General features: G+C 55.6%; 1 protein-coding gene across 1 annotated transcript in view; it reads left to right on the forward strand.

The window, feature by feature from the left end:
• The window catches only part of LOC144485994 (sodium/potassium-transporting ATPase subunit alpha-3-like), a 165,499-nt gene extending 142,945 nt beyond the window's left edge, over positions 1 to 22,554 (forward strand). The window contains exons 18-24 of the mRNA XM_078204100.1: positions 461 to 584; positions 1,463 to 1,608; positions 6,295 to 6,425; positions 7,822 to 7,923; positions 8,038 to 8,129; positions 21,738 to 22,376; positions 22,461 to 22,554. Of these exons, the coding sequence (XP_078060226.1) occupies positions 461 to 584; positions 1,463 to 1,608; positions 6,295 to 6,425; positions 7,822 to 7,923; positions 8,038 to 8,129; positions 21,738 to 21,766 (624 nt within the window). The 3' untranslated portion in view covers positions 21,767 to 22,376; positions 22,461 to 22,554. The remainder of the gene's footprint in view (positions 1 to 460; positions 585 to 1,462; positions 1,609 to 6,294; positions 6,426 to 7,821; positions 7,924 to 8,037; positions 8,130 to 21,737; positions 22,377 to 22,460) is intronic.
• The last annotated feature ends 278 nt before the right edge of the window (positions 22,555 to 22,832 follow it).

Genomic DNA, 22,832 nt, shown 5'->3' on the forward strand with positions numbered 1-22,832 from the left:
GAATGTGATCCCTGGTGGTCGGGTTGTCAGTGAGTGAGGGTGGAGTGTGTGTGTGTGTTGGTCTGGGGTGAATGTGGGTAGGTTGAATATGATTGTGTATCGGAGGGCAAAAGCTGCACTGTAAGAGGGTCAGTACTGAGGGAGGGTCTGTACTGAGGGAGGGTCAGTACTGAGGGAGTGCTGCACTCTCAAAGGGTCAGTACTGAGGGAGTGCCGCACTCTCAGAGGGTCAGTACTGAGGGAGTGCAGGAAACCACAATCCTGGCTGGTGAGGGTTCCTGGTAGCTCCAGATGAGGGGCTGCTCTGAGCATGGACCACTCCTCACTGGAGGAGATTCCTGTCCCAGTTCACTGCTCTCTCTGCTCGCGACCTGGCTTTAATTGGACAGTTACTTTTGGGTGTTGGTTGGCAGGACCAATCACTGATGCCACCCCGTGGGACATGTGACTTGTTTTGCAGGTTCCTGCCATCTCATTGGCTTATGAAGCCGCAGAGAGTGACATCATGAAGCGACAGCCCCGAAACCCACGAATGGACAAACTGGTGAACGAGAGGTTAATCAGCATCGCGTACGGTCAGATTGGTAAGTACTGTCCAGGGAGTGGGAGACCGGGGTCAGAGTGACAAGGGAGTGAGAGATAGGGCAAAAGAGTGACGAGGGAGAGAGAGACGGGTCAGAGTGACGAGAAAGTGAGATACAGGGGTCAGAGTGGTGAGGGAGTGAGAGACAGGGCAAAAGAGTGGTGAGGGAGTGAGAGACAGGGCAAAAGAGTGGTGAGGGAGTGAGAGACAGGGCAAAAGAGTGGTGAGGGAGTGAGAGACAGGGCAAAAGAGTGGTGAGGGAGTGAGATACAGGGGTCAGAGTGGTGAGGGAGTGAGATACAGGGGTCAGAGTGGTGAGGGAGTGAGAGACAGGGCAAAAGAGTGGTGAGGGAGTGAGAGACAGGGCAAAAGAGTGGTGAGGGAGTGAGATACAGGGGTCAGAGTGGTGAGGGAGTGAGATACAGGGGTCAGAGTGGTGAGGGAGTGAGATACAGGGGTCAGAGTGGTGAGGGAGTGAGAGACAGGGCAAAAGAGTGGTGAGGGAGTGAGAGACAGGGCAAAAGAGTGACAAGGGAGTGAGAGATAGGGATCAGAGTGACGAGGGACTGAGAGACAGGGCAAAAGAGTGACCGGGGTAAGAGTGAGGCATCACCATTGGAAGAACGGATAGAGGGAGGGATGGAGGGGAAGATAGAGTGTCAGCTTGATGGAGGGAGGGATGAACAAAGATGGATAATCCCTCTGTCTCCCTATCGGAGACGGAGAGAGGGTCGGAACAGATTGTTAATTCCTCTGTATCCCAGTCGGAGCCGGAGAGAGGTATGGAAGCAGATTGATAATACCCCTGTATCCCAGTCGGAGATGGAGAGAGGGACGGAGCAGATTAATCATCCCTCTGTATCCCTATCTGTTTTACAGGAATGATCCAAGCACTGGGAGGGTTCTTTGCCTATTTTGTTATCCTGGCTGAGAATGGCTTCCTCCCGAGGGAGCTGGTTGGAATCCGACTGCACTGGGATGACAGAAACGTCAATGATCTGGAAGATAGCTACGGCCAACAGTGGGTGAGTTACAGACAGATCCTGACCGCCCTGTCCCGATCCTCGCCCACTCCCGATCCTCCCTCGCCCCTCCCGATCCTCCCTCGCCCCTCCCGATCCTCCCTCGCCCCCTCCCGATCCTCCCTCGCCCCCTCCCGATCCTCCCTCGCCCCTCCCGATCCTCCCTCGCCCCTCCCGATCCTCCCTCGCCCACTCCCGATCCTCCCTCGCCCCTCCCGATCCTCCCTCGCCCCTCCCGATCCTCCCTTGCCCACTCCCGATCCTCCCTCGCCCCTCCCTCGCCCCTCCCGATCCTCCCTCGCCCCTCCCGATCCTCCCTCGCCCCTCCCGATCCTCCCTCGCCCCCTCCCGATCCTCCCTCGCCCCCTCCCGATCCTCCCTCGCCCCCTCCCGATCCTCCCTCGCCCCCTCCCGATCCTCCCTCGCCCCCTCCCGATCCTCCCTCGCCCCCTCCCGATCCTCCCTCGCCCCCTCCCGATCCTCCCTCGCCCCCTCCCGATCCTCCCTCGCCCCCTCCCGATCCTCCCTCGCCCCCTCCCGATCCTCCCTCGCCCCCTCCCGATCCTCCCTCGCCCCCTCCCGATCCTCCCTCGCCCCCTCCCGATCCTCCCTCGCCCCCTCCCGATCCTCCCTCGCCCCCTCCCGATCCTCCCTCGCCCCCTCCCGATCCTCCCTCGCCCCCTCCCGATCCTCCCTCGCCCCCTCCCGATCCTCCCTCGCCCCCTCCCGATCCTCCCTCGCCCCCTCCCGATCCTCCCTCGCCCCCTCCCGATCCTCCCTCGCCCCCTCCCGATCCTCCCTCGCCCCCTCCCGATCCTCCCTCGCCCCCTCCCGATCCTCCCTCGCCCCCTCCCGATCCTCCCTCGCCCCCTCCCGATCCTCCCTCGCCCCCTCCCGATCCTCCCTCGCCCCCTCCCGATCCTCCCTCGCCCCCTCCCGATCCTCCCTCGCCCCCTCCCGATCCTCCTCGCCCCCTCCCGATCCTCCCTCGCCCCCTCCCGATCCTCCCTCGCCCCCTCCCGATCCTCCCTCGCCCCCTCCCGATCCTCCCTCGCCCCCTCCCGATCCTCCCTCGCCCCCTCCCGATCCTCCCTCGCCCCCTCCCGATCCTCCCTCGCCCCCTCCCGATCCTCCCTCGCCCCCTCCCGATCCTCCCTCGCCCCCTCCCGATCCTCCCTCGCCCCCTCCCGATCCTCCCTCGCCCCCTCCCCATCCTCCCTCGCCCCCTCCCCATCCTCCCTCGCCCCCTCCCCATCCTCCCTCGCCCCCTCCCCATCCTCCCTCGCCCCCTCCCCATCCTCCCTCGCCCCCTCCCGATCCTCCCTCGCCCCCTCCCGATCCTCCCTCGCCCCCTCCCGATCCACCCTCGCCCCTCCCGATCCTCCCTCGCCCCTCCCGATCCTCCCTCGCCCACTCCCGATCCTCCCTCGCCCCTCCCGATCCTCCCTCGCCCCTCCCGATCCTCCCTCGCCCCTCCCGATCCTCCCTCGCCCCTCCCGATCCTCCCTCGCCCCTCCCGATCCTCCCTCGCCCCCTCCCGATCCTCCCTCGCCCCCTCCCGATCCTCCCTCGCCCCCTCCCGATCCTCCCTCGCCCCCTCCCGATCCTCCCTCGCCCCCTCCCGATCCTCCCTCGCCCCCTCCCGATCCTCCCTCGCCCCCTCCCGATCCTCCCTCGCCCCCTCCCGATCCTCCCTCGCCCCCTCCCGATCCTCCCTCCCCCCTCCCGATCCTCCCTCGCCCCCTCCCGATCCTCCCTCGCCCCCTCCCGATCCTCCCTCGCCCCCTCCCGATCCTCCCTCGCCCCCTCCCCATCCTCCCTCGCCCCCTCCCCATCCTCCCTCGCCCCCTCCCCATCCTCCCTCGCCCCCTCCCCATCCTCCCTCGCCCCCTCCCCATCCTCCCTCGCCCCCTCCCCATCCTCCCTCGCCCCCTCCCCATCCTCCCTCGCCCCCTCCCCATCCTCCCTCGCCCCCTCCCCATCCTCCCTCGCCCCCTCCCCATCCTCCCTCGCCCCCTCCCCATCCTCCCTCGCCCCCTCCCCATCCTCCCTCGCCCCCTCCCCATCCTCCCTCGCCCCCTCCCCATCCTCCCTCGCCCCCTCCCCATCCTCCCTCGCCCCCTCCCCATCCTCCCTCGCCCCCTCCCCATCCTCCCTCGCCCCCTCCCCATCCTCCCTCGCCCCCTCCCCATCCTCCCTCGCCCCCTCCCCATCCTCCCTCGCCCCCTCCCCATCCTCCCTCGCCCCCTCCCCATCCTCCCTCGCCCCCTCCCCATCCTCCCTCGCCCCCTCCCCATCCTCCCTCGCCCCCTCCCCATCCTCCCTCGCCCCCTCCCCATCCTCCCTCGCCCCCTCCCCATCCTCCCTCGCCCCCTCCCCATCCTCCCTCGCCCCCTCCCCATCCTCCCTCGCCCCCTCCCCATCCTCCCTCGCCCCCTCCCCATCCTCCCTCGCCCCCTCCCCATCCTCCCTCGCCCCCTCCCCATCCTCCCTCGCCCCCTCCCCATCCTCCCTCGCCCCCTCCCCATCCTCCCTCGCCCCCTCCCCATCCTCCCTCGCCCCCTCCCGATCCTCATCCCACATCCTCCTATTTCCTCCCTTCTCCCGTTCCCTCCTGCAAAATAAAGCTCTTTGCTTTTATCTGCACTGAACTCCATCTGCCACCTCGCTGCCCATTCCACCACCGTACCTGTGTCCTTTTGAGGTTCCACACTGTCCTCCTGTCTGCTTCACAATGCCTCTGAGTTTTGTATCATCTAAAAACATTGAAAGTGTCCCCTGCAGACCAAACTCCTGCTCATTAATGAACATCAGGAGAAGCGAGGGTCCCAACACTGACCCGTGGGGAACTCCATGACAAACCTTCCTCCAGCCCGATATACATCCATTAACCAGTCCTGACCATTTCCCACCACTGAGCCAATTCCCTACCCATCTGCTCCTGTTCCTTTGATTCCAGGAGCTGTCACTTTGCTCACAAGTCTGTTGTGTGGCACTGTATCAAGTGTCTTTTGGACCATACAAACATACAAAATAAGAGTAGGACAAGGCCATTTGGCCCCTCTTGCCTGCTCCGCTATTTTATAAGACCGCGGCTGATCTCTTTGGCCTGAATTTTACCGGCACGCCCACCCGAGGCTCGTAAGATCGCGCCCAAGGCCAACGGGGAATACAGTTCTGCGGGGCTGGCGTGCCGGTAAAATCAGGACCTTTGTGTTTTGGATTCTACATTCCCCATCGATCCCGGCCCATAATCTTTAATTCCCTCACCAACAAGAATCTACCGACCTCCCCATTTTAAAATAATTCAATTACCCCACCTCCATCACTTGAGGCAGGGAATTCCAAAGTCTCACAACCCTCTGAGAGAGAACAATTCTCCTCATCTCTACCCGATAACCCCTACTTTCAAAGCAGCGCCCCTAGTCTTGGACTCTCCCATAAGTGGAAACATCCTTTCCACAGCTACCTTGTCAAGACCGTTCAGGATCTTATAGACTTCAATCAAGTCATCCCCTCACTCTTCCAAACACCAGTGAAAACAAGGCCAGTCTGTCCATAAGACAACCCACTCACTCCAGTTATCAATCTATTAAACCGTCTCTGAAATGCCTCCAATGCAATTGCATTCTTCCTTAAATAAGGAGACAAAAACTGCACACAGTATTTGCAATGTGGTCTCACCAATGTCATAGAATCCCTACAGTGCAGAAGGAGGCCATTCAGCCCATCGAGTCTGCACCGACCACAATCCCACCTAGACGCTATCCCTGCAACTCCATGCACCTACCCTAGCTAGTCCCCCTGACACTAAGGGACAATTTAATTTAGCATGGCCAATCCACCTAAGCCACACATCTTTGGACCTATATAACTGAAGCATAACATTCTTATTTTTATCTTCAATTCCTCTGGTAATAAAGAATAATGTTCCATTAGCCTTCTTATTTACTTGCTGTACCTGCATACTAACCTTTGGTGGCTCGTGTATTAGAACACTTCAATCCCTCTGCACCTCAGGGTTCTGCAGCTGTTCTCTGTTTAAGTAACGCTCTGCTTCTTTTATTCTTCCTGCCAAAGTGAATAACTTCACACTTTCCCACATTATACTCCATCTGCCAGATTTTGTCCATCCACTCACCCCATCTAAATGCACCTGCAAATTAATTATGTCTTCACAACTTTCCTACCTATCTTTGTGTCATCCGCAAATTTAGCTACCATGCCTTTGCTCGCCTCATCTAAATCATTGATATAAATTGCAAAAGGTTGAGGCCCCAGCAGAGACGTCTTTGGGACTCCACTCATCACATTCTGCCAGTCAGTAAAATACCCATTTATGCATATGTTACCCTGACACCAAGCGCTACTTTGGGAGACAGTGATGTGGAACTGCCAAACAAAACAGACAGAGAAGAGATGATTTAGAAATGCTTCTGAGAACGTGCAGTTACAGCAGCAGAAAAGATTCACTGCAGCGAGGGAACTTTACTCTGCGTTCACTCCAGACAGGGAGCTTTACTCTGCATCTAACCCCGTGCTGTACCTGTCCAGGGATTGTTTGATGGGGACAGTGCAGAGTGAGATTTACTCTGTATCTAACCCTGTGCTACACCTGTCCTGGGAGTGTTGTGGACTGTGTGAATCTGAACTGCCTATGTGATCCAACTTTCTGCTCTTCCCTCACAGACATACGAGCAGCGGAAGATTGTGGAATTTACCTGTCACACTTCGTTCTTCGTCAGTATTGTGGTGGTTCAATGGGCTGATCTGGTGATCTGTAAGACAAGGAGGAACTCCATATTCCAGCAAGGCATGAAGTGAGTCCACAACATTGAGGGAGTGTTGCACTGTCAGAGGGTCAGTATTGAGGGGGTGCTGCACTGTCAGAGGGTCAGTAATGAGGGAGTGCTGCACTGTCAGAGGGTCAGTACTGAGGGAGTGCAGCACTGTCAGAGGGTCAGTACTGAGGGAGTGCAGCACTGTCAGAGGGTCAGTACAGAGGGAGTGCTGCACTGTCAGAGGGTCAGTACTGAGGGAGTGCAGCACTGTCAGAGGGTCAGTACTGAGGGAGTGCTGCACTGTCAGAGGGTCAGTACTGAGGGAGTGCCGCACTGTCAGAGGGTCAGTACTGAGGGAGTGCAGCACTGTCAGAGGGTCAGTACTGAGGGAGTGCCGCACTGTCAGAGGGTCAGTACTGAGGGAGTGCCGCACTGTCAGAGGGTCAGTACTGAGGGAGTGCAGCACTGTCAGAGGGTCAGTACTGAGGGAGTGCGGCACTGTCAGAGGGTCAGTACTGAGGGAGTGCAGCACTGTCAGAGGGTCAGTACTGAGGGAGTGCGGCACTGTCAGAGGGTCAGTACTGAGGGAGCGCCGCAGTGTCAGAGGGTCAGTACTGAGGGAGCGCCGCAGTGTCAGAGGGTCAGTACTGAGGGAGCGCCGCAGTGTCAGAGGGTCAGTACTGAGGGAGTGCGGCACTGTCAGAGGGTCAGTACTGAGGGAGTGCCGCACTGTCAGAGGGTCAGTACTGAGGGAGCGCCGCAGTGTCAGAGGGTCAGTACTGAGGGAGTGCTGCACTTTCGGAAATGTAGCCAAGAGGGCAGCATCATGAATCACTGGGGGTAGGGGGAATCATTTCTGAGAGCAAGGCTGAGACAGAAAGAGAGACTGAGACAGAGAGGTAGCGAGGTCCACCGGGAGAGACTGAACAAGAGAGAGACCGAGAGTGAACCTCAGGAAAAGTGGAGATGGAGAGGGAAAGGGAGACGGAGATGGAGAAAGAGACTGAGGCAGAGGAGAGAAATGAAATGGAAAATGGTGTACCACTGACATCAGGAGCAATGGAAGAAGAAACAGAGAGAGGTGGAGAAAGGGACAGAGAGAGAGGGTGGGAATTTTCGGCTTCATTTGTCCCGAAACCGGAAAATCCCGCCCAAGGTCAACGGACCTTTCCTTGGTCCACCCGTCGCCTGCTCTGATTCCCGTGGTGGGTGGGATGGTAAAATTCCAGCCAGAGAGAGAGATCAAAAGAATGTGACAGATGAGAGAGGTGGAAGGAGGAGGGAGAAAAAAGTGATAGTGGTGAGAGAGAGGTGGAAAGGGGAGTTGAGACAGAGTAAGATGATGGGAGATGGGGAAGAAGAGAAACAGAAAGAGATCTAAAACACTTTGCATCTTCCCCCGTAAGCCTGCCATTAACTGACTGTTTTGTTCCAGGAACAAGATCCTGATTTTTGGTCTGTTTGAGGAGACAGCTCTGGCTGCATTACTCTCATACTGTCCCGGGATGGATGTAGCCCTCAGGATGTACCCTCTCAAGTAAGTGACAGATCAGCTACTGTGGTTTTACGGACATTGTATGGATATGGAAGGCGCTATATCAATTCAGGTTTCACTCTCTCCCTGAACTAACAATCTCCCTTTCACCCTTAGGCCAAACTGGTGGTTTTGTGCCTTTCCCTATAGTTTCCTGATCTTCGTGTACGATGAAATTCGCAAACTCATCCTTCGCAGGAACCCTGGAGGTGAGGACCAATCATCACCACCTGTCTGAACCCGTACCCCAGTGAGAGTCAGTGTGTGTGGAACCCGTACCCCAGTGAGAGTCAGTGTGTGTGGAACCCGTACCCCAGTGAGAGTCAGTGTGTGTGGAACCCGTATCCCAGTGAGAGTCAGTGTGTGTGGAACCCGTACCCCAGTGAGAGTCAGTGTGTGTGGAACCCCCCATATCCCAGTGAGAGTCAGTGTGTGTGGAACTCGTATCCCAGTGAGAATCAGTGTGTGTGGAACCCATATCGCAGTGAGAGTCAGTGTGTGTGTGTGTGGAACCCGTATCGCAGTGAGAGTCAGTGTGTGTGTGTGGAACTCGTATCCCAGTGAGGGTCAGTGTGCGTGTGTGTGTGGAACTCGTATCCCAGTGAGAGTCAGTGTGTGTGTGTGGAACCTGTATCCAAATGATAGTCAGTGTGTGTGTGTGGAACCCGTATCGCAGTGAGAGTCAGTGTGTGTGGAACACGTACCCCAGTGAGAGTCAGTGTGTGTGTGTGTGGAACTCGTATCCCAGTGAGAGTCAGTGTGTGTGTGTGGAACCCGTATCCAAATGATAGTCAGTGTGTGTGTGTGGAACCCGTATCGCAGTGAGAGTCAGTGTGTGTGGAACACGTACCCCAGTGAGAGTCAGTGTGTGTGGAACCCGTATCGCAGTGAGAGTCAGTGTGTGTGGAACCCGTACCCCAGTGAGAGTCAGTGTGTGTGTGTGGAACCCGTACCCCAGTGAGAGTCAGTGTGTGTGGAACTCGTATCCCAGTGAGTGTCAGTGTGTGTGGAACTTGTATCCCAGTGAGAGTCAGTGTGTATGGAACTCGTATCCCAGTGAGAGTCAGTGTGTGTGGAACACGTATCCCAGTGAGAGTCAGTGTGTGTGGAACCCGTACCCCAGTGAGAGTCAGTGTGTGTGTGTGTGGAATCCGTATCCTGGTGAGAGTCAGTGTGTGTGTGGAACCCGTATCCTGGTGAGAGTCAGTGTGTGTGGAACCCGTACTCCAGTGAGAGTCAGTGTGTGTGGAACCCGTACCCCAGTGAGAGTCAGTGTGTGTGTGTGGAACCCGTACCCCAGTGAGAGTCAGAGTGTGTGTGTGTGGAACCCGTATCGCAGTGAGAGTCAGTGTGTGTGGAACCCGTACCCCAGTGAGAGTCAGTGTGTGTGTGTGGAATCCGTACCCCAGTGAGAGTCAGTGTGTGTGGAACTCGTATCCCAGTGAGAGTCAGTGTGTGTGGAACCCGTACCCCAGTGAGAGTCAGTGTGTGTGGAACCCATACCCCAGTGAGAGTCAGCGTGTGTGGAACCCGTACCCCAGCGAGAGTCAGTGTGCGTGGAACCCCCCATATCCCAGTGAGAGTCAGTGTGTGTGGAACCCGTATCCCAGTGAGAGTCGGTGTGTGTGGAACTCATATCCCAGTGAGAATCAGTGTGTGTGGAACCCGTACCCCAGTGAGAGTCAGTGTGTGTGGAACCCATATCGCAGTGAGAGTCAGTGTGTGTGGAACTCATATCCCAGTGAGAGTCAGTGTGTCTGTGTGTGGAACCCGTATCCCAGTGAGACTCAGTTTGTGTGTGTGGAACCTGTATCGCAGTGAGAGTCAGTGTGTGTGTGTGGAACCCGTATCGCAGTGAGGGTCAGTGTGTGTGTGTGTGTGTGGAACTCGTATCCCAGTGAGAGTCCGTGTGTGTGTGTGTGGAACCCGTATCCCAATGAGAGTCAGTGTGTGTGTGTGGAACTCGTATCCCAGTGAGAGTCAGTGTGTGTGGAACCCATACCCCAGTGAGAGTCAGTGTGTGTGGAACCCGGACCCCAGTGAGAGTCAGTGTGTGTGGAACCCATACCCCAGTGAGAGTCAGTGTGTGTGTGTGGAACCTGTACCCCAGTGAGAGTCAGTGTGTGGAACCCGTATCGCAGTGAGAGTCAGTGTGTGTGGAACCCGTATCGCAGTGAGAGTCAGTGTGTGTGGAACCCGTACCCCAGTGAGAGTCAGTGTGTGTGTGTGGAACCCGTATCGTAGTGAGAGTCAGTGTGTGTGGAACCTGTACCCCAGTGAGAGTCAGTGTGTGTGGAACCCGTACCCCAGTGAGAGTCAGTGTGTGTGGAACTCGTATCCCAGTGAGTGTCTGTGTGTGGAACTCATATCCCAGTGAGAGTCAGTGTATGTGGAACTTGTATCCCAGTGAGAGTCAGTGTGTGTGGAACCCGTACCCCAGTGAGAATCAGTGTGTGTGGAACCCGTACCCCAGTGAGAGTCAGTGTGTGTGGAACCCATACCCCAGTGAGAGTCAGTGTGTGTGTGTGGAACCCGTACCCCAGTGAGAGTCAGTGTGTGTGTGTGTGGAACTCGTACCCCAGTGAGAGTCAGTGTTTGGAACCCGTATCGCAGTGAGAGTCAGTGTGTGTGGAACTCGTATCCCAGTGAGAGTCAGTGTGTGTGTGTGTGGAACTCGTATCCCAGTGAGAGTCAGTGTGTGTGTGTGGAACCCGTATCCAAATGATAGTCAGTGTGTGTGTGTGTAACCCGTATCGCAGTGAGAGTCAGTGTGTGTGGAACCCGTACCCCAGTGAGAGTCAGTGTGTGTGTGTGTGGAACCCGTACCCCAGTGAGAGTCAGTGTGTGTGGAACTCATATCCCAGTGAGAGTCAGTGTGTGTGGAACTTGTATCCCAGTGAGAGTCAGTGTGTGTGGAACCCGTACCCCAGTGAGAGTCAGTGTGTGTGTGTGGAACCCGTACCCCAGTGAGAGTCAGTGTGTGTGTGTGGAACCCGTACCCCAGTGAGAGTCAGTGTGTGTGTGTGGAACCCGTACCCCAGTGATAGTCAGTGTGTGTGGAACCCGTATCCTGGTGAGAGTCAGTGTGTGTGTGGAACCCGTACCCCAGTGAGAGTCAGTGTGTGTGGAACCCGTACTCCAGTGAGAGTCAGTGTGTGTGGAACCCGTACCCCAGTGAGAGTCAATGTGTGTGTGTGGAACCCGTACCCCAGTGAGAGTCAGTGTGTGTGTGTGTGTGTGGAACCCGTATCGCAGTGAGAGTCAGTGTGTGTGGAACCCGTACCCCAGTGAGAGTCAGTGTGTGTGGAACTCGTATCCCAGTGAGAGTCAGTGTGTGTGGAACCCATACCCCAGTGAGAGTCAGTGTGTGTGGAACCCGTACCCCAGTGAGAGTCAGTGTGTGTGGAACCCATACCCCAGTGAGAGTCAGTGTGTGTGGAACCCGTACCCCAGTGAGAGTCAGTGTGTGTGGAACCCCCCATATCCCAGTGAGAGTCGATGTGTGTGGAACCCGTACCCCAGTGAGAGTCAGTGTGTCTGTGTGTGGAACCCGTATCTCAGTGAGACTCAGTTTGTGTGTGTGGAACCCGTATCGCAGTGAGAGTCAGTGTGTGTTGAACCCATACCCCATTGAGAGTCAGTGTGTGAGTGTGGAACCCATACCCCAGTGAGAGTCAGTGTGTGTGGAACTCGTATCCCAGTGAGAGTCAGTGTGTGTGTAACCCGTACCCCAGTGAGAGTCAGTGTGTGTGGAACACGTATCCCAGTGAGAGTCAGTGTGTGTGTGTGGAACCCGTACCCCAGTGAGAGTCAGTGTGTGTGGAACCCATACCCCAGTGAGAGTCAGTGTGTGTGGAACCCGTATCCCAGTGAGAGTCAGTGTGTGTGGAACACCTATCCCAGTGATAGTCAGTGTGTGTGGAACCCGTATCGCAGCGAGAGTCAGTGTGTGTGGAACCCGTACCCCAGTGAGAGTCAGTGTGTGTGGAACCCGTATCCCAGTGAGAGTCAGTGTGTGTGGAACCCCCCATATCCCAGTGAGAGTCGATGTGTGTGGAACCCGTACCCCAGTGAGAGTCAGTGTGTCTGTGTGTGGAACCCGTATCTCAGTGAGACTCAGTTTGTGTGTGTGGAACCCGTATCGCAGTGAGAGTCAGTGTGTGTTGAACCCATACCCCATTGAGAGTCAGTGTGTGAGTGTGGAACCCATACCCCAGTGAGAGTCAGTGTGTGTGGAACTCGTATCCCAGTGAGAGTCAGTGTGTGTGTAACCCGTACCCCAGTGAGAGTCAGTGTGTGTGGAACACGTATCCCAGTGAGAGTCAGTGTGTGTGTGTGGAACCCGTACCCCAGTGAGAGTCAGTGTGTGTGGAACCCATACCCCAGTGAGAGTCAGTGTGTGTGGAACCCGTACCCCAGTGAGAGTCAGTGTGTGTGGAACCCCCCATATCCCAGTGAGAGTCGATGTGTGTGGAACCCGTACCCCAGTGAGAGTCAGTGTGTCTGTGTGTGGAACCCGTATCTCAGTGAGACTCAGTTTGTGTGTGTGGAACCCGTATCGCAGTGAGAGTCAGTGTGTGTTGAACCCATACCCCATTGAGAGTCAGTGTGTGAGTGTGGAACCCATACCCCAGTGAGAGTCAGTGTGTGTGGAACTCGTATCCCAGTGAGAGTCAGTGTGTGTGTAACCCGTACCCCAGTGAGAGTCAGTGTGTGTGGAACACGTATCCCAGTGAGAGTCAGTGTGTGTGTGTGGAACCCGTACCCCAGTGAGAGTCAGAGTGTGTGTGTGTGGAACCCGTATCGCAGTGAGAGTCAGTGTGTGTGGAACCCGTACCCCAGTGAGAGTCAGTGTGTGTGTGTGGAATCCGTACCCCAGTGAGAGTCAGTGTGTGTGGAACTCGTATCCCAGTGAGAGTCAGTGTGTGTGGAACCCGTACCCCAGTGAGAGTCAGTGTGTGTGGAACCCATACCCCAGTGAGAGTCAGCGTGTGTGGAACCCGTACCCCAGCGAGAGTCAGTGTGCGTGGAACCCCCCATATCCCAGTGAGAGTCAGTGTGTGTGGAACCCGTATCCCAGTGAGAGTCGGTGTGTGTGGAACTCATATCCCAGTGAGAATCAGTGTGTGTGGAACCCGTACCCCAGTGAGAGTCAGTGTGTGTGGAACCCATATCGCAGTGAGAGTCAGTGTGTGTGGAACTCATATCCCAGTGAGAGTCAGTGTGTCTGTGTGTGGAACCCGTATCCCAGTGAGACTCAGTTTGTGTGTGTGGAACCTGTATCGCAGTGAGAGTCAGTGTGTGTGTGTGGAACCCGTATCGCAGTGAGGGTCAGTGTGTGTGTGTGTGTGTGGAACTCGTATCCCAGTGAGAGTCCGTGTGTGTGTGTGTGGAACCCGTATCCCAATGAGAGTCAGTGTGTGTGTGTGGAACTCGTATCCCAGTGAGAGTCAGTGTGTGTGGAACCCATACCCCAGTGAGAGTCAGTGTGTGTGGAACCCGGACCCCAGTGAGAGTCAGTGTGTGTGGAACCCATACCCCAGTGAGAGTCAGTGTGTGTGTGTGGAACCTGTACCCCAGTGAGAGTCAGTGTGTGGAACCCGTATCGCAGTGAGAGTCAGTGTGTGTGGAACCCGTATCGCAGTGAGAGTCAGTGTGTGTGGAACCCGTACCCCAGTGAGAGTCAGTGTGTGTGTGTGGAACCCGTATCGTAGTGAGAGTCAGCGTTTGTGTGTGGAACCCGTACCCCAGTGAGAGTCAGTGTGTGTGGAACCCGTACCCCAGTGAGAGTCAGTGTGTGTGTGTGGAACCCGTATCGTAGTGAGAGTCAGTGTGTGTGGAACCTGTACCCCAGTGAGAGTCAGTGTGTGTGGAACCCGTACCCCAGTGAGAGTCAGTGTGTGTGGAACTCGTATCCCAGTGAGTGTCTGTGTGTGGAACTCATATCCCAGTGAGAGTCAGTGTATGTGGAACTTGTATCCCAGTGAGAGTCAGTGTGTGTGGAACCCGTACCCCAGTGAGAATCAGTGTGTGTGGAACCCGTACCCCAGTGAGAGTCAGTGTGTGTGGAACCCATACCCCAGTGAGAGTCAGTGTGTGTGTGTGGAACCCGTACCCCAGTGAGAGTCAGTGTGTGTGTGTGTGGAACTCGTACCCCAGTGAGAGTCAGTGTTTGGAACCCGTATCGCAGTGAGAGTCAGTGTGTGTGGAACTCGTATCCCAGTGAGAGTCAGTGTGTGTGTGTGTGGAACTCGTATCCCAGTGAGAGTCAGTGTGTGTGTGTGGAACCCGTATCCAAATGATAGTCAGTGTGTGTGTGTGTAACCCGTATCGCAGTGAGAGTCAGTGTGTGTGGAACCCGTACCCCAGTGAGAGTCAGTGTGTGTGTGTGTGGAACCCGTACCCCAGTGAGAGTCAGTGTGTGTGGAACTCATATCCCAGTGAGAGTCAGTGTGTGTGGAACTTGTATCCCAGTGAGAGTCAGTGTGTGTGGAACCCGTACCCCAGTGAGAGTCAGTGTGTGTGTGTGGAACCCGTACCCCAGTGAGAGTCAGTGTGTGTGTGTGGAACCCGTACCCCAGTGAGAGTCAGTGTGTGTGTGTGGAACCCGTACCCCAGTGATAGTCAGTGTGTGTGGAACCTGTACCCCAGTGAGAGTCAGTGTGTGTGGAACACGTATCGCAGTGATAGTCAGTGTGTGTGGAACCCGTACCCCAGTGAGAGTCAGTGTGTGTGGAACCCGTATCCTGGTGAGAGTCAGTGTGTGTGTGGAACCCGTACCCCAGTGAGAGTCAGTGTGTGTGGAACCCGTACTCCAGTGAGAGTCAGTGTGTGTGGAACCCGTACCCCAGTGAGTGTCAATGTGTGTGTGTGGAACCCGTACCCCAGTGAGAGTCAGTGTGTGTGTGTGTGTGTGGAACCCGTATCGCAGTGAGAGTCAGTGTGTGTGGAACCCGTACCCCAGTGAGAGTCAGTGTGTGTGGAACTCGTATCCCAGTGAGAGTCAGTGTGTGTGGAACCCATACCCCAGTGAGAGTCAGTGTGTGTGGAACCCGTACCCCAGTGAGAGTCAGTGTGTGTGGAACCCCCCATATCCCAGTGAGAGTCGATGTGTGTGGAACCCGTACCCCAGTGAGAGTCAGTGTGTCTGTGTGTGGAACCCGTATCTCAGTGAGACTCAGTTTGTGTGTGTGGAACCCGTATCGCAGTGAGAGTCAGTGTGTGTTGAACCCATACCCCATTGAGAGTCAGTGTGTGAGTGTGGAACCCATACCCCAGTGAGAGTCAGTGTGTGTGGAACTCGTATCCCAGTGAGAGTCAGTGTGTGTGTAACCCGTACCCCAGTGAGAGTCAGTGTGTGTGGAACACGTATCCCAGTGAGAGTCAGTGTGTGTGGAACCCATACCCCAGTGAGAGTCAGTGTGTGTGGAACCCGTACCCCAGTGAGAGTCAGTGTGTGTGGAACCCGTATCCCAGTGAGAGTCAGTGTGTGTGTGTGTGTGGAACCTGTACCCCAGTGAGAGTCAGTGTGTGTGTGTGTGGAACCCGTATCGCAGTGAGAGTCAGTGTGTGTGTGTGGAACCCGTATCGCAGTGAGAGTCAGTGTGTGGAACCCGTATCGCAGTGAGAGTCAGTGTGTGTGGAACTCGTATCCCAGAGAGAGTCAGTGTGTGTGTGTGTGGAACCCGTATCGCAGTGAGAGTCAGTGTGTGTGTGTGGAACCCGTATCGCAGTGAGAGTCAGTGTGTGTGGAACCCGTACCCCAGTGAGAGTCAGTGTGTGTGGAACCCGTATCCCAGTGAGAGTCAGTGTGTGTGGAACCCGTATCGCAGTGAGAGTCAGTGTGTGTGGAACTCGTATTCCAGTGAGAGTCAGTGTGTGTGTGTGGAACTCGTATCCCAGTGAGAGTCAGTGTGTGTGTGTGGAACCCGTATCCAAATGATAGTCAGTGTGTGTGTGTGTAACCCGTATCGCAGTGAGAGTCAGTGTGTGTGGAACCCGTACCCCAGTGAGAGTCAGTGTGTGTGTGTGTGTGGAACCCGTACCCCAGTGAGAGTCAGTGTGTGTGGAACTCATATCCCAGTGAGAGTCAGTGTGTGTGGAACTTGTATCCCAGTGAGAGTCAGTGTGTGTGGAACCCGTACCCCAGTGAGAGTCAGTGTGTGTGGAACCCGTACCCCAGTGAGAGTCAGTGTGTGTGTGTGGAACCCGTACCCCAGTGAGAGTCAGTGTGTGTGTGTGGAACCCGTACCCCAGTGATAGTCAGTGTGTGTGGAACCTGTACCCCAGTGAGAGTCAGTGTGTGTGGAACACGTATCGCAGTGATAGTCAGTGTGTGTGGAACCCGTACCCCAGTGAGAGTCAGTGTGTGTGGAACCCGTATCCTGGTGAGAGTCAGTGTGTGTGTGGAACCCGTACCCCAGTGAGAGTCAGTGTGTGTGGAACCCGTACTCCAGTGAGAGTCAGTGTGTGTGGAACCCGTACCCCAGTGAGAGTCAGTGTGTGTGTGTGGAACCCGTACCCCAGTGAGAGTCAGTGTGTGTGTGTGTGTGTGTGTGTGTGTGTGTGTGTGTGTGTGTGTGTGGAACCCGTATCGCAGTGAGAGTCAGTGTGTGTGGAACCCGTACCCCAGTGAGAGTCAGTGTGTGTGGAACCCGTACCCCAGTGAGAGTCAGTGTGTGTGGAACTCGTATCCCAGTGAGAGTCAGTGTGTGTGGAACCCGTACCCCAGTGAGAGTCAGTGTGTGTGGAACTCGTATCCCAGTGAGAGTCAGTGTGTGTGGAACCCATACCCCAGTGAGAGTCAGTGTGTGTGGAACCCGTACCCCAGTGAGAGTCAGTGTGTGTGGAACCCATACCCCAGTGAGAGTCAGTGTGTGTGGAACCCGTACCCCAGTGAGAGTCAGTGTGTGTGGAACCCCCCATATCCCAGTGAGAGTCAGTGTGTGTGGAACCCGTATCCCAGTGAGAGTCGATGTGTGTGTAACCCGTACCCCAGTGAGAGTCAGTGTGTCTGTGTGTGGAACCCGTATCTCAGTGAGACTCAGTTTGTGTGTGTGGAACCCGTATCGCAGTGAGAGTCAGTGTGTGTGGAACCCGTACCCCATTGAGAGTCAGTGTGTGAGTGTGGAACCCATACCCCAGTGAGAGTCAGTGTGTGTGGAACCCGTACCCCAGTGAGAGTCAGTGTGTGTGGAACACCTATCCCAGTGAGAGTCAGTGTGTGTGGAACCCGTACCCCAGTGAGAGTCAGTGTGTGTGGAACTCGTATCCCAGTGAGAGTCAGTGTGTGTGGAACTCGTATCCCAGTGAGAGTCAGTGTGTGTGGAACTCGTATCCCAGTGAGAGTCAGTGTGTGTGGAACTCGTACCCCAGTGAGAGTCAGTGTGTGTGGAACCCGTACCCCAGTGAGAGTCAGTGTGTGTGGAACCCATACCCCAGTGAGAGTCAGTGTGTGTGGAACCCGTACCCCAGTGAGAGTCAGTGTGTGTGGAACCCCCCATATCCCAGTGAGAGTCAGTGTGTGTGGAACCCGTATCCCAGTGAGAGTCGATGTGTGTGGAACCCGTACCCCAGTGAGAGTCAGTGTGTCTGTGTGTGGAACCCGTATCCCAGTGAGACTCAGTTTGTGTGTGTGGAACCCGTATCGCAGTGAGAGTCAGTGTGTGTTGAACCCATACCCCAGTGAGAGTCAGTGTGTGTGGAACCCGTACCCCAGTGAGAGTCAGTGTGTGTGGAACACGTATCCCAGTGAGAGTCAGTGTGTGTGGAACCCATACCCCAGTGAGAGTCAGTGTGTGTGGAACCCGTACCCCAGTGAGAGTCAGTGTGTGTGGAACCCGTATCCCAGTGAGAGTCAGTGTGTGTGGAACCCGTATCCCAGTGAGAGTCAGTGTGTGTGGAACCCGTACCCCAGTGAGAGTCAGTGTGTGTGGAACCCGTATCCCAGTGAGAGTCAGTGTGTGTGGAACCCGTATCCCAGTGAGAGTCAGTGTGTGTGGAACCTGTACCCCAGTGAGAGTCAGTGTGTGGAACCCGTATTGCAATGAGAGTCAGTGTGTGTGGAACTCGTATCCCAGAGAGAGTCAGTGTGTGTGTGTGTGGAACCCGTATCGCAGTGAGAGTCAGTGTGTGTGTGTGGAACCCGTATCGCAGTGAGAGTCAGTGTGTGTGGAACCCGTACCCCAGTGAGAGTCAGTGTGTGTGGAACCCGTATCCCAGTGAGAGTCAGTGTGTGTGGAACCCGTATCCCAGTGAGAGTCAGTGTGTGTGGAACACCTATCCCAGTGATAGTCAGTGTGTGTGGAACGCGTATCGCAGCGAGAGTCAGTGTGTGTGGAACCCGTACCCCAGTGAGAGTCAGTGTGTGTGGAACCCGTATCCCAGTGAGAGTCAGTGTGTGTGGAACCCGTATCCCAGTGAGAGTCAGTGTGTGTGGAACACCTATCCCAGTGATAGTCAGTGTGTGTGGAACCCGTACCCCAGTGAGAGTCAGTGTGTGTGGAACCCGTACCCCAGTGATAGTCAGTGTGTGTGGAACACGTATCCCAGTGAGAGTCAGTGTATGCGTGTGGAACCCATACCCCAGTGAGAGTCAGTGTGTGTGTGGCACCCCTACCCCAGTGAGAATCAGTGTGTGTGGAACTCGTATCCCAGCGAGAGTCTGTGGGTATGTGTGGAACCCGTATCCCAGTGAGAATCAGTGTGTGTGGAACCCGTATCCCAGTGAGAGTCAGTGTGTGTGGAACCCGTACCCCAGTGAGAGTCAGTGTGTGTGGAACCCGTACCCAGTGAGAGTCAGTGTGTGGGGAACCCATACCCCAGTGAAAGTCAGTGTGTGTGGAACCCGTACCCCAGTGAGAGTCAGTGTGTGTGGAACCCGTACCCCAGTGAGAGTCAGTGTGTGTGGAACCCGTACCCCAGTGAGAGTCAGTGTGTGTGGAACCCATACCCCAGTGAGAGTCAGTGTGTGTGGAACCCGTACCCCAGTGAGAGTCAGTGTGTGTGGAACCCCCCATATCCCAGTGAGAGTCAGTGTGTGTGGAACCCGTATCCCAGTGAGAGTCGATGTGTGTGGAACCCGTACCCCAGTGAGAGTCAGTGTGTCTGTGTGTGGAACCCGTATCCCAGTGAGACTCAGTTTGTGTGTGTGGAACCCGTATCGCAGTGAGAGTCAGTGTGTGTTGAACCCATACCCCAGTGAGAGTCAGTGTGTGTGGAACCCGTACCCCAGTGAGAGTCAGTGTGTGTGGAACACGTATCCCAGTGAGAGTCAGTGTGTGTGGAACCCATACCCCAGTGAGAGTCAGTGTGTGTGGAACCCGTACCCCAGTGAGAGTCAGTGTGTGTGGAACCCGTATCCCAGTGAGAGTCAGTGTGTGTGGAACCCGTATCCCAGTGAGAGTCAGTGTGTGTGGAACCCGTACCCCAGTGAGAGTCAGTGTGTGTGGAACCCGTATCCCAGTGAGAGTCAGTGTGTGTGGAACCCGTATCCCAGTGAGAGTCAGTGTGTGTGGAACCTGTACCCCAGTGAGAGTCAGTGTGTGGAACCCGTATTGCAATGAGAGTCAGTGTGTGTGGAACTCGTATCCCAGAGAGAGTCAGTGTGTGTGTGTGTGGAACCCGTATCGCAGTGAGAGTCAGTGTGTGTGTGTGGAACCCGTATCGCAGTGAGAGTCAGTGTGTGTGGAACCCGTACCCCAGTGAGAGTCAGTGTGTGTGGAACCCGTATCCCAGTGAGAGTCAGTGTGTGTGGAACCCGTATCCCAGTGAGAGTCAGTGTGTGTGGAACACCTATCCCAGTGATAGTCAGTGTGTGTGGAACCCGTATCGCAGCGAGAGTCAGTGTGTGTGGAACCCGTACCCCAGTGAGAGTCAGTGTGTGTGGAACCCGTATCCCAGTGAGAGTCAGTGTGTGTGGAACCCGTATCCCAGTGAGAGTCAGTGTGTGTGGAACACCTATCCCAGTGATAGTCAGTGTGTGTGGAACCCGTACCCCAGTGAGAGTCAGTGTGTGTGGAACCCGTACCCCAGTGATAGTCAGTGTGTGTGGAACACGTATCCCAGTGAGAGTCAGTGTATGCGTGTGGAACCCATACCCCAGTGAGAGTCAGTGTGTGTGTGGCACCCCTACCCCAGTGAGAATCAGTGTGTGTGGAACTCGTATCCCAGCGAGAGTCTGTGGGTATGTGTGGAACCCGTATCCCAGTGAGAATCAGTGTGTGTGGAACCCGTATCCCAGTGAGAGTCAGTGTGTGTGGAACCCGTACCCCAGTGAGAGTCAGTGTGTGTGGAACCCGTACCCCAGTGAGAGTCAGTGTGTGGGGAACCCATACCCCAGTGAAAGTCAGTGTGTGTGGAACCCGTACCCCAGTGAGAGTCAGTGTGTGTGGAACCCGTACCCCAGTGAGAGTCAGTGTGTGTGGAACCCGTACCCCAGTGAGAGTCAGTGTGTGTGGAACCCGTACCCCAGTGAGAGTCAGTGTGTGTCGAACTCGTATCCCAGTGAAAGTCAGTGTGTGTGGAACACGTATCCCAGTAAGAGTCAGTGTGTGTGGAACCAGTACCCCAGTGAGAGTCAGTGTGTGTGTGTGTGGAACCAGTACCCCAGTGATAGTCAGTGTGTGTGTGTGTGGGGAACCCGTATCGCAGTGAGAGTCAGTGTGTGTGTGTGGAACCAGTACCCCAGTGATAGTCAGTGTGTGTGTGTGTGGGGAACCCGTATCGCAGTGAGAGTCAGTGTGTGTGGAACCCGTACCCCATTGAGAGTCAGTGTGTGTGGAACCCGTACCCCACTGATAGTCAGTGTGTGTGGAACGCGTATCGCAGTGATAGTCAGTGTGTGTGTGTGGAACCCGTACCCTAGTGAGAGTCAGTGTGTGTGTGGAACCCGTACCCCAGTGAGAGTCAGTGTGTGTGGAACCTGTACCCCAATAAGAGTCAGTGTGTGTGGTACTCGTATCCCAGTGAGAGTCAGTGTGTGTGGAACTCGTATCCCAGTGAGAGTCAGTGTGTGTGGAACACCTATCCCAGTGAAAGTCAGTGTGTGTGGAACCCGTATCCCAGTGAGAGTCAGTGTGTGTGGAACTCGTATCCCAGTGAGAGTCAGTGTGTGTGGAACTCGTATCCCAATGAGAGTCAGCGTGTGTGGAACTCGTATCCCAGTGATAGTCAGTGTGTGTGGAACTCGTATCCCAGTGAGAGTCAGCATGTGTGGAACACCTATCCCAGTGATAGTCAGTGTGTGTGGAACCCATACCCCAGTGAGAGTCAGTGTGTGTGGAACCCGTACCCCAGTGAGAGTCAGTGTGTGTGGAACATCTATCCCAGTGAGAGTCAGTGTTTGTGGAACCCGTACCCCAGTGAGAGTCAGTGTATGTCTGTGGAACCCGTACCCCAGTGAGAGTCTGTGTGTGTGTGAGGAACTTGTATCCCAGCGAGAGTCTGTGTGTATGTGTGGAACCCGTATCGCAGTGAGAATCAGTGTGTGTGGAACCCCCCCGTAACCCAGTGAGAATCAGTGTGTGTGGAGCCCGTACCCCAGTGAGAGTCAGTGTGTGTTGTACCCGTACCCCAGCGAGAGTCAGTGTGTGTGGAACCCGTATCCCAGCGAGAGTCAGTGTGTGTGGAACCCCCCGTACCCCAGCGAGAGTCAGTGTGTGTGGATCCCCTATCCCAGTGAGAGTCAGTGTGTGTGGAACCCGTACCCCAGCGAGAGTCAGTGTGTGTGGAACCCGTACCCCAGCGAGAGTCAGTGTGAGTGTGGGATGTCAATTGGTAGGGTAATGTCTAACCCTCTGTTTGATTTGCTTTTCCAGGTTGGGTTGAACGAGAAACATACTACTGAATCATTCACCACCTCGACCTGTCTGCCACTCTCAGTCCACGCACTTTCACCTCCGAACTACGACCCCCAGCTTGTCAATGGAATGGGAGAACAGTCAAGAGAAGCTTCCAGCTGGGAGGGCTGTCCCAGAATCACCCACCTTCCCCTCGCACCGTTCACTTAACCCCCATCCCGTCACTGTCTCCCCTCCTCTGCTGTGTCGAGATGCAGTTTGATGGTAGCTATACCCTCTCTGGGTCTGTGGGACAGGGTCTTCCTCAGCGAGAATCTGGTCTGCAGGGGGTTCAGTGCGTGGTGTTGACGCGGGACTGGGGGAGGGAAGGGGTGACACTGTGTTTTTATCTTCCCCTGTCGAAGGAAGATGGCGAGGCTGGTTTCTCTCGGTGTCTTGTCTCCCTTCTCTCACCCACTCCATCATCGTTCCTCTTTAATTTTGTCATCATTATCAAAGTTTGATTGAAAAGTGAGCAGCGGGGAGAGCGAGGGAACGAGGGAGAGGCAGAGCGAAGGCGGGATGAGGAAGAGTGTGTGGGAGGCAAGGGAAGAGGGAGGTGGAAGCAAGAGGGGGCTGGGAGCAGGACGGGAGGAGAGAGAGAGTGAGATAGAGCGTGTGGGCGAGAGGAAGACCGGATAGAGAGAGAGCACGAGGGAGAGAGAATGCGTGACAGGGAGGAGAGAGAGTGAGATGGAGGAGAGAGTGTGTGGGAGTGTGTGGGAGGGTGGGGAGACAGAGGAGGATGGAGAGAAAGAGGGGAAAGAGGATGGGACGGGGAAAAAGAGAGGAGAGAGAGAGCTGGAGAGAGAGAGAGCAGTTGGGGAAGAGAGGGCAAAAGTGTGAGGGAGTAAAAAGAGATTGAGAGGGTGGTGAGAGAAAGAGGGGGGAGAAAGAGAGAGAGAGCAGAAGAGCGAGGGAGGGGGAGGTGAGAGTATATAGAGGAGGGAAAGAGAGAGATCTAGGAATCTACAGAGGACCTGTAGCAGCATGCCCCCAAATCCTTCCCAGTAAGTTCCAGATCCTCTGGTGTTTGACATGTGTCTTTCTCTGCCGCGAGCCATGCACTCGATG

This window comes from Mustelus asterias, unplaced genomic scaffold, assembly GCF_964213995.1.
Source record: "Mustelus asterias unplaced genomic scaffold, sMusAst1.hap1.1 HAP1_SCAFFOLD_262, whole genome shotgun sequence".
Classification (NCBI taxonomy): domain Eukaryota; kingdom Metazoa; phylum Chordata; class Chondrichthyes; order Carcharhiniformes; family Triakidae; genus Mustelus; species Mustelus asterias.